This window comes from Notolabrus celidotus, chromosome 12 (genome assembly GCF_009762535.1).
Source record: "Notolabrus celidotus isolate fNotCel1 chromosome 12, fNotCel1.pri, whole genome shotgun sequence".
NCBI classification, from domain to species: Eukaryota; Metazoa; Chordata; class Actinopteri; order Labriformes; family Labridae; genus Notolabrus; species Notolabrus celidotus.
Window position 1 is genome coordinate 25,283,981 of NC_048283.1, and position 16,531 is coordinate 25,300,511.

The 16,531-nt window shown below is 41.5% G+C and overlaps 1 protein-coding gene across 1 annotated transcript in view; it reads left to right on the forward strand.

Moving 5' to 3' along the window:
* stt3b (STT3 oligosaccharyltransferase complex catalytic subunit B) overlaps positions 1-16,531 on the forward strand; it is a 72,706-nt gene that overhangs the window by 40,667 nt on the left and 15,508 nt on the right. Inside the window, exons 3-8 of the mRNA XM_034696885.1 lie at positions 1,465-1,752; positions 4,155-4,220; positions 6,652-6,751; positions 13,809-13,907; positions 14,645-14,791; positions 15,830-15,878. Coding sequence (XP_034552776.1) covers positions 1,465-1,752; positions 4,155-4,220; positions 6,652-6,751; positions 13,809-13,907; positions 14,645-14,791; positions 15,830-15,878 — 749 coding nt within the window. The remainder of the gene's footprint in view (positions 1-1,464; positions 1,753-4,154; positions 4,221-6,651; positions 6,752-13,808; positions 13,908-14,644; positions 14,792-15,829; positions 15,879-16,531) is intronic.

A 16,531-nucleotide genomic window follows, 5' to 3' on the forward strand; every position in this document is an offset into this window, starting at 1 on the left:
TAAGGCAACTGGACTGGTAGAAATTCTTGAAAATGTTCAAACTTCAAGAATTTCTACCAGTCCCGTTGCCTTACGGATCAAGCTTTGAATGTGGGCATTATGGTTTCCATGCTAGTCAGATTGTCTGTGTACGGTCCCGCTACCTTTTCTGGAAGGTATGGCGACACAGCCATTACTACAAAGACAAACAGAGACGAGTCGGAGGAGGAGGAGATGGACAGTACAGTCGATGTACGTTCAATTCATGGCCGTCCAGAAATGTTGTAAATGCAGAATATATGATGCTGCTGTGTCGACCAATCACAGGGCTTGTAGTCTGTGTTGTTTGCACTTATAGTTGCATATCGCAGCATTGATGCAGAAGTACAAACCAGGCTTTTGATGACATGAAAGGTTTTAAAAGTGCATCTTATTCATGTGAGCGCATTTTTACCTTTTGGACAAAATCTGATTTAAAACTCTCAACCTCTGTTTGTAACCGTTAAAATGAAAGGATTGTTCAGTCCTATTTTTCCAGTAAAATTATTGAGCTGAAATATTTGGGACATTTTTGGGCATGTTTTATTTTTCACGTTAATGGTCTTTTTGTTTGTGTTTAATTGGTTTTAATCCCTTTTATCCGTCTGTCGTTTGAGTTTTAGAACACCTTGTTGTGCCTCTGTAACAGACTTCCTTTCATGTAAATCAGGGTCCCCTCTCGTTGATCTCTGGTGTACAAGAGTTAATTGATTTTATACACGTGGGTCAAATGTTCTGCATGGAGCTCTTCTATTGAAATTGTGTCCAAATCGGAGCATCAACGCCTCAAGCATCACGTTTCATGATGAATACATGTGAAAGTCAACCTCATCTAATTAGAGAAGTTCAATCTGAGGAGCAGAATTCAAAGTTCTGTGCAGCGACAGATGGCGTTCCACGCTCCCCATCAGACATCACTCTGATAAAAGGTGACGTGAGCGGAGGCCGGCGGGCTCCAGAGTGATGTTTGGAAGTGTTTTAACAAACTCGTCAAAACAAATGTGCCATGCAATCTATCTGACTTTCAACTCGTGCATCATGAAATATTAACACTCTAAGAACCCGAGTGTAAACAAACGTCCCCGTTTCACTTTACATTCCTCTCACTGAGGATTTGTTTTGGACCTCTTTGACTCTGTTTATACACCGCTTCATCTGCTTTCATCAGAACTTTGACTTTCAGAGTGATGCAGATGAGTAAAGGTGCATTACAAAGCTAACAAACAGCTGTTGATTTGATTGTTCAGAAAGTCAACGGGAGCATTCTGCAGGATGAGGAGTGTAGATATGGATTGGAGCAGCGATTGATTGTTGTTTAAAGATCCTGCTTTCTTCTTTTGGGCCTAAAGATCTCTGTTTCTTTGCTGTTCAGACTCTACAATCTTTAAAAAAAACTAGATGACTGTGGCCTGCCTGACTAACTCCTCTTCTCTCCCTCTCCTCCAGGTGTACCCAGGCCTGATGGTCACAGCCGGCCTCATACACTATGTGCTGAACCTTCTGCACATCAGCGTCCACATCCGGGACGTCTGCGTGTTCCTGGCTCCCGTGTTCAGTGGCCTGACCTCCATCTCCACGTTTCTGCTCACCAAGGAGCTGTGGAACCAGGGGGCGGGGCTTCTCGCTGCCTGTTTCATCGCCATAGTCCCCGGTTACATCTCCCGCTCCGTTGCCGGCTCCTTCGACAACGAGGGAATCGCTATTTTTGCCCTGCAGTTCACATACTATCTCTGGGTATGTCTGTGCACGTTTTATTCTACACAGACTGCAGAAAAATACTCAGTTTACTTGATATCTTGATCTTTAATTAATCACATGATTATTTGTTCTCTCCTTAATCATTTGTGAGTCTTTTTTCATGATACCCTAAGCTGATATAGAACCTACAGACTGACATGTCAGCACAGAGGAGCCTTTATCTGCTCAACAAACCAAACACTTTTATTAAGAGGCGACCCAGAGCTTAAATAAATCTGAACACTTGTTTGTCAGGGGCACAATAAAACCTTATGTTGTGTCCTCTGAATGTGTTATAAGGAAACTGTTTGCTGCCATGTTTGCCAAGCAGCATTCTTTAGGAGATAGTGGTTCAGACAGACGGTTTGTTTTTGTTTCCCCTCAGGGCAAGAAAATCAGTTTTTGAAAGAAACAGCATTTTTGTTTAACGCAGCAGTTATGCGGTCGCACCTTTCTGTAGAATGAAATGTTTTTTGGAGAAGGTTTTCACCTGCAAAGGAGTCCCAAACAATCAGACGTAGCACTTTAAATACTAGGAGAAACATTTGATTAGTTAAAAGACGTGGTTGAAAGCACAGTGATGACTCAAAACGGTAAGAAAGTACAAGGCTTGGAAAGTTCAGCTCTCCTGTCGACACAACATGTACTTTTGGATAAAACATTAGACTCATGGAGAGTTGGGGAGTTTGGTGTGGTGCTGAAAAACTGAACTGGTAAAGCTGGAAGGAAGACATGAGACATCCTGTTAGGCCAGGTATATTGAGGCTGATTCTGACCCGATTTTTGAGCCGCACGATTGCTTCATGTGGATTTATGTATCTGTGCATTTCGACCAAGAGTTTCGGGGTCTTTTAGCCCCCTGAACTACTTTCCCCGGAACTAAAAGGTTCCTTTGCCCCCGTTGTTGTCTGGGTTTTGACCGCGGGCTGAAGTCCCAGGTAGATTGTACAAATCAGGCCAGTGACGTATGGAGGAAATAAAAAGTAAATGCACTACACCACCAGACCATTAGAGGGCAGTAAAACAAAGACAAAGGTCATTGATCACAGAAGACACCATAGAAGCAGACTGACAGGCAGGTATCATTATGAGCAATACAACAGTTAGCTTGTTAGCATGGAAGAGACTCAGCTTGCCCTGTTTTAGATGGTGCTATATTTCATCACAGATGGATTCACTGAATCAACACGTGAGAGCAGATTAGCGCGAGTAGCAAAGACGTTTCAACACGGCTTTAAAATCCTTATTAACTCAAAAAGCCGTTGCAGAGATCGGCTGGTGTTTTGGTTTAAATAGCAACCCTGTTAACTGGCGACCTCATCGAGGGCAGTACCATGACCAAGGGAGTCAAGGAAAACAAAAGCTCACCATCTCAAAGCCCACTGTCTCAATAGTAAAACACAGTTCTCCCATCTTTACGTTCATCCATCAGAAAGGTGATAGTTGTTGAAGTCTTCAACTCCAGCTTCCTTGTGTGGAGTTTTCAATTGTCCAAGCTACTTCTTTATTTAACTCGTACAGTGTGAGAACGGACATCGTAAGCTTCGGTCGTGCGATGCCTCAGTCCCAAAAGATGTCAAACTTCACCTCTTTTTTACGCACTTAAGTCCTTAAAACTGAGACTAAGTTGTCAGCCATTGTAGAGTTGCCATCTTTTATTTTTAGGTCACCTATTTTTCTTCTAACCACACATGTAAGCATCTTTATCTGCCGCTCCTCATTTATGCATCGTCCTGATCCTCTGCGGTTTGTGTGTGTGGCTATACGGGCTGATGTTATTCCTGGTGAACGTAATTCACCATGACATCTCGTGCTCACCTTTGAGATTAAAAGCAGTGATCTACTATCCAGTACAAGGCCCTGAAGTCGCTGCTAATTGGAGGTATGGATACATAGGGAATATCCCCGCCCGGGTAAAGATGCTCTAGATCATAAATGTTCAAAGTAATCCTGAATAAGTCAAACACAAACGTAGACACAGGGGATGTAAAGCTCTAACATGACGGGATGTGCTCTGACAGGAAAGTTGCACGTTTTTTTGATCGTCTAAATTAAAAAGAAAAGCAACCCTTCATTAACACTTTCATTCATTTGCTCAGCTCCTCTATTTACTCTGTTTTATCAAGCCAACAGCAATCGGAGCTCGTTAGCCTTTTTGGGGCCATCGTTAGCGGCTCACGTGTTCTGCTGTGGGGAAGGTAAAGATGTGTAGGACACGCTGCTGTGTTTAGTTCAGGTCATTAAAGAGGGAAACATGATGAATAATTCAGAAGGTCCTCTTGGGGAAGAAGCCACAGAGCAAATACTTCAGGAAAGAATCAGCAGCTCAGTGGTCGTCCGTGAAGTAGATTTGACTGTACGTGTTTGTTTTTAATTCTGTTTCTCTTTGTGAACTGCAGGTGAAGTCAGTGAAGACCGGATCAGTCTTCTGGACCATTGGATGCTGCCTTTCCTACTTCTACATGGTGAGACACACAATACAAGAACTTACTCTGCTGCAGGTTATCAGAGAGAGACGCCTCATACCACTTATCTAAAATGCGCCAAATCACAACAAATGTTCTCTGAAAACTCTTTCCAAACAGTGCGTGTGTGTGTGTCTCTACTCTATGTTCTACTATTAACAAAGACCAAACATTCAGACCGGATAAGATCCAGTCCTATCTTACAGACAGGACTCAGTCTGATCTCATCTTAATCCACCATGAGCAGAGCACTTTGCAGCATTTAGCAAGTTACAGTGGCAAGGACAAACTTCCTTTAACAGGCAGAAACCTCCAGCAGGACCAGACTCATGTTAGACACACATCTGCTGAAACCGTGTTAGAGAGAGGGATGATAGTGGTGAGACGGATAGTAGTAGTTGTAGCAGCTGGAGTCTGGCACGTCCACAGCAGCAGAGATCCAGAGGAATCTACGGGACAAGGGAGCTCAGGGACTCCAGAAAGGTCTATGGTTAGTAACTTTAATTAGACAGGAAGTGTTAAAGTAAGTGACAGGCAGACAGAGGAGAGAGAGGGGAACAGTTCAATTCACACACTCAGAATCAGAACCATACACTCACACTGACACACAGAAGCCTCTAAATGTCACCACCGTGCCACCCAAAGCTCCTCTGCAGACAAGCTGACACCGAGCATCTGTGGAAGTTCATCAAAGTTTGTTTGCCTCAAAACACAGAAAGCTGTCATCACACAAAAACACGTCTTTCTGGGGAACTCTGCCCTCGCCCCACCAACATCCGACATGTCTGATGAATCAAACCGCTCACGCTGTCACCAGCAGAGCCTTGTCTCTGCAGCTGCTCGTGACCCAGGAGTTCAGGACACTGGGAGACAATGGGCCTCATTCACTAATAAATGCGTAGAAATGTTCTTATGCAAAATCACCGTCGGATTCATGACACTTGCGTACCAGCCAATTTTGCTCTCACCACCTTGCGTATATTAGTGAATCAGAATCATTCTAAATCAACAGGCGCGTGCCCGCAGCCTGCAATCAGCATACTACCACGCCCCAATTCATCCATATAAGGACATCTGTTCGGTGCATCAAGACGCTGGATTTGAAGGTGATTGTTGCGGAGGTTGAGGAAAAGAAAACAAACACTTTTCCAAAGTGTATCAGCAGGAGTCACTGTGACTAAAAAAAAAAAAAGTTTGATATTTAAGTGGACGCAAAAGGACCGCCTCATCTGACAGCTCAGGATTAAATAATGCCTGCGATTATTGGAAACACCTCCATATCAGGAATATGTTTCCAAAATAAGGGATAAAGTGATGATATTCAACCGTCGCCTAATGGTAATTCATTTAATTTAATGAACACGGCACGCCACAATTATCTTTCACACTTTCTCAGGGGCGTAGAGTAACTTACCACCAACTGTGCCAAAACACATCCAACCAGCCTTCAGCAGCCCAAATGTGCGCTCTACTCCAGCATGCGTGTGGGCATGGACGTTGGCGGATCGTGCAATGTCTTCCAGATTTTTTAATTTTTTTTTAAGTTGTCTAAAATAGTACATTTTTACCCATTATAATAGTAGTAGCTAAACCTGAAATAAAACCTTGAAAATAGAAAATGTGATTTGTTTTCTGCCTTTCTTTTTGCCAGATGCCTATATGACAATCATCTGGCTTTTTTCTTTACTGAAAGTAGTTTAAATATGTCATGCATTTATTTAAGAGTATATGTTTACATTTTCTGAGAAAGTTGGTCGTCATCATTTGTGCGTACGCATGGTCTGAGGAAGTTATATTTTTGTTCGCAGTGTAAGAACAAATTAAAGTAAGAATGTATTGAGGAATCCCAGATTTGTGTTTCAAATGTGCGCACGCACAGTTTAAGTACGTATTTGTGTGAATGAGGTCCAATGAGTTAGTCAATGTGTTTGTATGTGAAACATCTGTAGACCTGTGTGTACATCTATGTGTGCGGATGTGTGTGTGCCTTCAGGGGTTTAGAACATAATCTGAGCGGCAGTGTTAACGCCGAAGCTCATAATGATTTCACAGCTCTCAGGTGGGCTGTGTAGCTCTGCACCCCCCCCCCCCCCCCCCCCCCCCCCCTCTTATTGCTACCATATTACTGTGTGTCTTTGTGTGTGTCTCACTGTGTTTGTGTGTGAATAAGACTACAAGGACTCATGGGCTTGTTACAGTACTGATTATCCACTGCAGTTGAAAGCATCGCACAGGCTCAGCAGAGATCACATTCCCATTATAATAAAAAGCAGTTAACCAACAGTGGATGTGTCTGCGAGCTCACAGTGCAGGTGCTCGTGTTATTTGGATTGTTACACCCCTCCTGTAATGACTTCTATTAAAAAGCTTTAACTCACAGTGATAAGAAAATGCTCTCTTGATATACATTTTCATGTTTTGTTTTTCACAGGTTTCAGCTTGGGGCGGTTACGTGTTCATCATCAACCTTATCCCCCTTCATGTGTTCGTCCTGCTGCTCATGCAACGCTTCAGCAGGAGAGTTTACATAGGTGAGATACAGCACACACACGTACACACCAAGCAGCAACCTCTGGTCTTACAATAAGCAACCCATGCTGAAGTGCTAAAAACTGCAGTTCATCGAGCTTCCACTTGAGGCTGGCTGCAGAAACACAGGAAACCAAATAAACAACCATTTAAAGAAGACAATCTTTACAGCAGAAATAAACATGTTTACAGCCTGGTTCCAAAAAACAGTTTCGGTCTGAATAGCTCCTTTCTCTATCAGCACACACTATACGATGGGGAAATTTTTTGTAACTTGTTAATTTTGAAGATATTAAACTTACGAGTTTTGCCCAAATAAGGGCATGACTGACTTGATTTACAGGCGGGCACCCTGTAGCTGTAAGCGAGGGGGCTAAAGGCCCGCCTCTTTACCTCACACTAGCTAGAGCGGAGTTAAGTTGAGTTCAACATTTCCAATATGGCACTTACCGAGTATTGCCTTCAAAACAGGGCTTCAGGAACAGATGGATGACGTCACGTATACTACGTCCATTTATTATACAGTCTATGGTACACAAACATAAACACTCAAGGCTCACATTTATTCAAGAACATAAAGAGATGCCTTAATATTACAACAGTGCTCAGTGGTTATTCAGTGTGTCACTTTCAGGATCTTTGGGGGCACCAGTTTGGCCTAGTGGGCAAGTTCTGTACCACATGTGCTGAGGCTTTAGTCCTCTAGCTGGTTGCTTGGGTTTCATTCCATCCTGTGGCCCCTTTCCAACATGTCTCTCCTCACTCTCTCCCTGTTTCCTGCTCCTTCCTCTGTCCTTTCCTCGCATAAAAAGCCAAAAAATATAACATAAAAAAATAGAAATGAAGTCTTCGGTAGTGGAGAGATAAAATCAAACTCTCGTTCAGTCTACTTGATCATGCCAGTGATTTCAGCAGAGGTGACGGTCACAGAGAGGCTGAAGTTGATAAATCAAACATGGAGGCACCGGAGGAAGAAAAAATAAAGCATGCACAGTCAGTGTTTAAATCAAACTAGTGGATCTATGTTGGTTTATTTTAAGAAAATAAGCGCAGCATGAAAATGAAACACTCATGGAATACGTCGTACATGAGAGACCACTGGTAATAGCTCTGACTGATGATGACTCATACATTCATATGTCGGGTATCATCCAATACAGTGAGCGGAGGAAATGTTTTTCTGTTTCATGTGAGCTTCGGCTGACGGTGTGCTTTTATGACGTATTGTGTAGCAGTTAAAATAACATCACAGAACTAAATTATATATATACTGGCCATTCTTTGGGGCTGGAAACTATCCGCTGTATCTGCAACACTGCCTCCTTCATGCACACTTGCATCCACTCAACTTCATGGAAATCAAGAGCTTTTTTAAACAGTCTTTCCGACCACTCAAAGTTATTTTACACTACTCATCACTTCCACCCATTCAGGCAGAGGCTTCATAGCAGAGAGCCATCAGTATTGATTACTTTCATTCATACATATTCACACATTGCTCACTTTGTCAACTGGAGCAGTTTGTGTTTCAGCGTCTTGTCCGAGGATGCTCTGGCGGGAGCCGACCTTTCGATTGAGAGATGACTGACTCTACCGCGTAGGATCAGCTGCCGTCATAGCTTCAGGTTTAGGAAAAGAAAGTTTGAGTTCAGCAGAGAGGGTCTGCTTTGATTCAAGACGTATGGAGGTGATGGTTAGTGGATTCATGAGTGATCCTAACGGCTCATTATGCGACCAATGACTGGCAGCAGCCGTCTCACATTCGTCTCCAACGCGTTGCCCTAACTAGTCCTGTAATAGTGCAGTCGTTCATGCATGTTTGCATTCAGTTAAATTGGACTACACTGGGATACAAACAGTTGTGTATGTCAGCTGTCTGCAGCCTTCATTACAGGGTTTTATCACATTGTTCTGTGTGCTCCACTGCGGTGGCTGGGAAGTGCAATGCAGATTGATGAAGTTGACGTATTGTTGTGAGATGTTGGGGCTTTGGGATGTTTTGTTTCCTGATATTATCTTCATCATGAATGTTTTTGGCCACGATAATCATGAGGTGAAATTATGATGACAGCCCTTATTCTTTGCCTTATTTTCACGGTTTATAAACCTTAAACTGATAATCAATGCTATCCAGGAGCAGCTATAGAGACAAAAATCTGTTTCAAACCCACCACAGGAAGGTTAAAGAACTGTGTCATAAAAGAAAAGAGAATGAAGGAGGATATGCTAACACAGAGAAAAGAGAAAGAAAAGACATGAAAGCTTTTTTCCCTTCAAAGAGCTCGCCTTGTCGCACACCCTGAACTCTCCGCACTGATCATGAATACAGTCCTGACCCCGGGCTCACGGCTCTCGACTGACACCACAACACAGCGCCATTATTTCAGATCCAAACAACAACCCACACGTACTATATCAGGCCACAATGCTGCAGGAATAATGACATATCAGGACTAACTTGATAAGAAAGCTGAATGCAAAATCAGAAAGAAGAACCTGTACCGTGGAGTGATGTGTGAAGAGGAGCAGAGAGGAAGACTGAGAGGAGAGAAGGCGGGAAATGCCACGGGGTGACTGGAGGATTCTACATTCTTCAACAGGATTATCGGCAAAATGAATAATTTAGCATCAAGCTGACTTTCCCATATACCCTCCACGGTCTCCTGCTTCCCCCGCCCTCCCCCCTCCTCCACACGGCTCTCTCCCCTCACCTCCTGTGCATCTCTCTGAAGACACCAAAGTTTAGTCAGTTCAAAGTTGTACCAGATCACTGTGTTCTATTGTGCTGTGGTTTGAGTCGAGCCTGTTATCTGCTGTCACATACCGACTCCCACTCACTTAGTCTTCACTATGCAATGAAGCACAAATACCGAGATGGAATCCAGATGAAATTTCATTTTCTCATAAGCAGCATCTGGTCTGTGGCAGAGACAGAAAACCTAGAACAGAGACTCCTCATGGACGCTCTGCTCTCTGAACAGAAGTCAGCTGGGCTCCTGGTTCCTCGCACCATTGTGTTACCCAGCAGTTAGAGATCTACAGCCATGTACCGCTCACTGCAACAGCACAGGGCTCTGATCTACTGCAGATCTGTGCTGCCAATAACAGATCGACTGCAGATATGTGCTGCCAATAACAAGACCTAACCAGCTGATCAGAGATATGACAGGACCGGGTTTGAGTTTGGATTTAGCTCCAGCAGAGATGATGCTTACAGTGCAGAATGAACAGAGATAAATCATGCAGCATTGCTAATTCACATTTTGGCATGAAAATAAGTAACCAGGAATCAATGAGGAGGCCCTGAAGTACTCTGCATGACCAAACAGAAAGTGTTGGGATCATCAAAATACATAATATGTAAATAGGTTTTGATATCCTATTCCTTAAAATGACACAATACTTGTTCATTTCTCATTTGTTGATATGAGGACTACCAACATTTTTTAAACTATATTATTCGAAGACATTTAGAAGGAATATTATGCTGTTCTTGGTGACATCTGTTCCCTTTCCCATTTTTTTAAAACACAAATTAAAAGCCAGATATATCAAGGCGTATGTCGTCGTCATATTTTTATTTTCTGATTTGAAATGTATTAGTTTTTACTAACACTTAAGTTAAGACACACAAATAATGACAATATGATAAGAAAGAAAACAGAAAAAAGAAAATAGAAGTAATAATAAAAAAGGGGGTAAAATAAATTCAAACAATCCCAAAACAAACAGACAAAAAAATAAAATTGACAGATTATTAATAGGGAAAAATATCATACACATTTGCTAATTTATGCACAAATAAGCAAATGTACTGGTACACAAATTTAAATAATAAAATAAACACAAATAGAGGGAATATTATGCAGTTCTGGATGACATCTGTTCTTTTTTCCAGTCTTCTAAAAACCCAGATAAAATTCAAATATTTCAAGGCGTATGTTGCCATCATATTCACGAAGCTGTGCTGCGGATTTCCAAAATACTGCATGATTGATACATAGTCAGTTATATTCTGTGAGTTTATCTGATGTAATATAGAGCCCTAATTGAACGGTAGTTCCAGTATAAACAACAAGATAATAAATTAAAGTACATTTATTTATTTATTGATTAATGTAAAATCTTTTTTAATGCACCAGCAAAATTATCTAATAATTAACACTTTATGTAACGCTCACTACCTGCAACACTCTCACATAGGAGAGCCTTTGCTTGTGGTGTCTTGCTCTGTGAATTGTGGTTCTGCATGCACGGCCATGTTTGTTGTTTTTTGGCCCTCAGGGAAACAATGTATTAAAGCAGTGAAGCAAGACTGGACACAGTTTCAACAAAGTCTGAATATTATAAGTTTCATTATGGAGCATTTTATTACAGGGCTGATTGTGTTTGAACACATGTGACTATAGTGTAAAGTGGTGCATCAGGGCAGGTAAAGAGAGGTGGAATTAAGTCAGCGTTAAGAGTCACTTTTTACATAGCAGTTTAAGAAACAAGAGTCCGCATTTATTTAATTATTTATTTAATTTCTGCGCTGCCTCTCCTGCTGTCATCGTCAGAGCACAGACAACAAAGCGCCCGAGTCAGAAATGGAGCCGCCTTAGATCTGATGTTTGTAAATGTAAATATAAGCGTCTGCTCTGTGGGGCGTCATGAGCAGTATCTCACGGTGTGGAGCGGTGTCTTAATGTGTTGATGCTGGCTGGATAGCAGAACAGTCATCCTGAAAAAATCCCTTTTGGTGTCTTCTGAAGGCGATGAGATATTCATGAAGCAGGATGATGTGAAAGTATTGGCGTGGCTTCGACAGAACAGAAGCCCGCTTTGACAGTGAGACACATCTTTTGGTGTCTTTCCAATAATCAAGTGTGTCATAATCAAATCTACTCGTGAACACGGCAGAGGGGAGGGCTGAGGTTTGATTCTATGCCCAGACACAATTTGGCAGACCACACCCTAACCAAGACACACACACACACACACGCACACACACACACGCACACGCACACGCACACGCACACACACACACACACACGCACACACACACTACGGAACAATACTGAAGAGGCTGATTCGTGTGTGAGCACAGAGATGAGATAGCTCGATGTAATTGTCTCTTTATGTAAATTCTGTTTAATGCTCTGCTTTAGTTTTTCAGTTAATAAACTGTAATCATCTAAGCATTAAAAACCCACGTTCAGATTTGATTTTTAGCTGTTGAATAGAAAAGAAACCCTCTTTTCCCACCTACATGTTTCACTGTCGTTGAAAGATTAGATTACTTGAACAGCCGTGAGAAACTAGAAGTTGTTTCAATGAATGGATCCGGACCATGTGGTAAAATTGAGATGCAGTTCCTCACACACGCTAAGGAAACTCCATTAGAGCCCATATTATATCGCTCATTTTTACAGCTGAGATAAATATGTTTACAGCCAGATTCTAAACACAGTTCTGGCCTCTAAACCTCATGGCTTTACTTATAACAACTGCACAAGTGGAGATTTCATTTATAAACATCCATCACTTTATTTTTAAGTTACATTTTTGGGCTTTTTCGACTTTAATTTATAGGAAAGCTGAAGTATAAACCAGCTGTAAGAGTTGGGTGTAATTAAGCATGGGGGCGTGGCCAATTTGACTGACAGGTAATTGGATATAACTGTTTGCTAGGCGACTAGGCTATGGCCTCAACTCCACCTCTTTGCTGGTTCCTAGTTTAGCTTAAAGTTAGTTGAAGTCGGCGTCCTTAGGTGGCTCAATGCTTCTTCAGGATCAAGGTGACATCAAAAACTGCATCCATGTTTAAGACAGTTTATGATCCAATCCTACAATGACAGGAAGCTGTTACAAACACAGCTACTACAACAGATAGAAAAGAAGCAAAACAGTAGCACACTCAAACTTGAAAGTCAGAACACTAAATGTCCTTTACAACTTTTAATCTGGGCCAATAGCAGCAGACACATTGAAGCCCAAACACTCTCTGTGTTCATCTTCCTCGTACTACAGCATACTGACCCACCTGTGGTGGGAGAACTCATGTATCTATTTAAAAGACTTTTAACCTGACGTGTTGTTTGTGTAAACATCAGGCTACGTTCCCTGTTTGTAATATTCTGCAGCTTGCTTAAGAGAACAAGCTCTTTTATTCCAGCTGCAGTGTTTGATCAGCAGCCTCTGTTCAGGAGCGTTTTCATATTGAAGCGTTGTGTTTCTGACCCCTGAGGGCTTGTTTGGAGCACTTCTCAGGTTTAGTTGGTTTGTTCGCAGTGAGCCTGTTTTCTTGCTGTGCTGCTGACTCCCCGAGTGCATGAAAGGTTTGAACTCTGAAGCTTAATCGTTCTTTGACTGTCAGACTTGATTTATGCTTAAAAGGTGTTTTGCTCTTGTGTGCTGCGTCAAGGACTTTGTGAGGTTTTGTTTTATGGGGGATGTGGGAGTAGAAGCCGTCAAACACATGTTCATTCACCAAAAAGAAAATCCCTGTGATCATGATTAAGATTTAAATTTATTTTTGTCAAACTCTTATAAGACTTAAAGTAATTAATGTGTGTATGATCTACCATCCTGTCCTATCTTTAAACGATCACATGTTGCAAATATGTCAATCTGCAGGTATAAAACACAAGGTGTTTATGTGGACATCACCTTGTGTTTTATACCTGCAGAGTGACATATTTGCAACATGTGATCCTGTAAAGCTTAACATTTTATATTTTACATGCGTTATCAAATCTCCATAAAAGATGCAAAGCAGAGTAATGTTGGTACTTTGCAACCTCCCTATTCTGTCTGTGGATGTCAGCCTAACTTTTGAGCTTGCTTATTTAAAAAATGTGTCACAAATAAATGTTTTTTTAAATGCAAAGATGTCCTAGAATAGGTGGGCACAATAATATTCTATAATTATTTTAATGTTGCTGAGATAATACTCAACCCTGCTTGAGTTATAGCCAGTAATGTGTTTAAGATTTCTTGAGTATTTAGTCCAGAAGTCCATTAAGCAAACGGTCTAATAATTTATCTCTAACTCTTTTTGTTTGTGTCTCTCTTCAGCCTACAGCACCTTCTACATCATCGGCCTGGTCCTGTCCATGCAGATCCCCTTCGTGGGCTTCCAGCCAATCAGGACCAGTGAACACATGGCTGCAGCAGGTGAGTAACCACCAGTAAAGTGTGGCCCTGGGGTGTGTGTCTGGAAAATGCATGTATCAGAGCATCCCTTAAACTCTGAAAACCAAGAGCATAGTGATATCTGAAACACTTTTATATCATTGCATGCAGTCAGTGTCTATGCCTGGAACTAGTTAAACATGTCATCGGTTAATTTTGGATCATGCACCTTATGAAATCCTTGTAATAGCTCAAAGAGCAGCTGCGCTAAGCCTCCTTCATCTTTGTCTTCCTGAGATTTTTCTTGAATTATCTCACAGGAAAGTTCCCGAGAAGAACCTCAGGCAGATTCATGAAGCTGTTCTTAACCTGCAGGAACCTGAAAACTGATGAATGCCATGTTTTTGTAGGGCGGATGCTTGTGCCAGTTTTCATATTTAGCATGAGTAAATGCTCTTCTGATGCCCATGAAAGGACATTAGACTGCAGAGCTGTGTGCACACACAAATTACACACTGGATTAAAGAAAGAGAGGAAATTAAACTTGCATTCTAGACTCCCAAACACTTAATAAGTTGAGGGTTTTAGCACTTTAAAATGTTGTACTTCTGAAACAGAGATGTTGCTGCAGCTGGAAGTGAAATGCAAACAGATTTTGCATCAGTTGTTGATCTTGTTGCATCATTTTTCTGTGCATTGGGAAACAATTCACACAAAAAAAGAACAAAGAGTAAATTATAATCCTTAACCTCAGTCTCATTTGTGTTTCACTCCTGCAGGTGTGTTTGTGCTGCTTCAGGTCTACGCCTTCCTGCAGTACCTGAAGGACAGACTGACCAAGCAGGAGTTCCAGACTCTGTTCTTCCTGGGGGTCTCTGTGGCGGCTGGAGTGGTGTTTCTCTCTGTCATCTATCTCACATACACAGGTGTGTTCATGCTTTCCTGCAAAAGTTAGTCAACTGGAAGCAGCTCGAGTCGTTTCTCTGCAGGAGGAAAAGAAAACAAACTTTAATGTTTAGTGGCTCAATTAAGAATCTGGATATGCATACTGGCTCTAAAGCGTGTTGGTTTTTAAGCTGCAGGTTCTGACTGTGCAGAAAGGTAGATTAAAACCCATCATACAGTTTTAATCCAAACGCAGTTGGATCACCCTTATACCTTTTTTTTTTTTTTTAACAGCTGGGTATTGTAGTTTGTAGTTTTGTAGTTTCTTTAAAGAGAAGTAAATTATGCGTTTGCGAAGGACTATTTAAGTATAACTATATTAAAGTAAGAAAACTGTCAGAATAGCCCTTAATTTATTTAGCACAGCTTACACAGGATCACTGTATCTGCAGGCAAACTGTTTCTAATTGGTTTGCTGAGTCTGACTACAGTTAGCAGAGCTAGCATTCAGTCCTCCTCATGCCTGTGCTGGTTCGTCATTGGTGGAGTGGTTATATGTCAGTTTAATCAGACACAGCCTACATACAACTTTATCTTTATTTACTAGATCAACATACTGACAAACCACGCTGTCATTTGTCACCTGTGCTTGTTTACATATCGATAACATAGCGTTAAAGCACAATGCTCCACACAAAGCAGCTGCCGGTAATCAGCTGTCCTCTGTGCATCGTGTGTGATAGAAGCACCTTCTGGCTCCCTCACACAGGCGTTCGCTTTCTTCGTCCTCATTTATCATCACTCTGCCCGGCTGAGTGCACAGCAGGTCACAAAGCTCATTAAAGCCCCTCATCATGTTTGCAGCACACAGCAGCACATGCTTAACAGGGAGTAATTATATGATCGATACATTCACGAGGAGCGTTGCAAACTAACTCTGCATCCCGCTGGAGTGTGACGGGATTCACAGATCGGTGATGGTCCACAGTGGTGTGTTTACGCAGGCTGCTGCTGTGTTTGTTTAATCAGACTTGTAGATACATACTGAGTCCATATGGTCGTGTGTGTTTCACCTTCAGGGTACATCGCTCCTTGGAGTGGACGCTTCTACTCCCTCTGGGATACTGGGTAAGTCCTCACAGTTAAATATGATGTGCTTCAGAGTTTGATTTAAAACAGCGGAGTGCAGCAGTGATAAAGATTCAGATTTACAGGATGTGCAGTCCTCGCAAATTTACCTTTACAGCTGTGTGAGGTAGAAAGTGGAAGGGGTTGGAGTCAGTCACAGATTTATTTCACCTTCTCTCAACACTGATTTAAGTCTTATTTCAGTCCAATGTTTAACTTATTCATATGAAGCCTGTCTCAGGGTGTTTGTTCAATAAAAGACTAAAAGGAAAATGCGTTTTTTGGTGCGCAAGTTAAGTTTGATGACTACTTTTTCATGCATCTGCGACAGCTATAGCCAGGAAATTTTATTTAGCACACACTAAACTCAACTTTATTTATATAGCACCTTTAATATATACAAGCATGTAGCCAAAAGTGCTTCACAAAAGAACAGAGAGACGGAAAACAACAGGAATGGGTAAAATAATAAATCAAGAAAGAAGATGGTGATCATAAAAAAAATTAAAAATAAAATAAAATCTAAACAGTAAAATTAATAAAATAAATATGTTTAGAAAGCAAAACAAAAAATCAATTAAAGTTTAAAAGGTCAGAAAAATACAATAAATAAATGATGTTAAAATAATTATTATAATAAGGAAAATCTGATC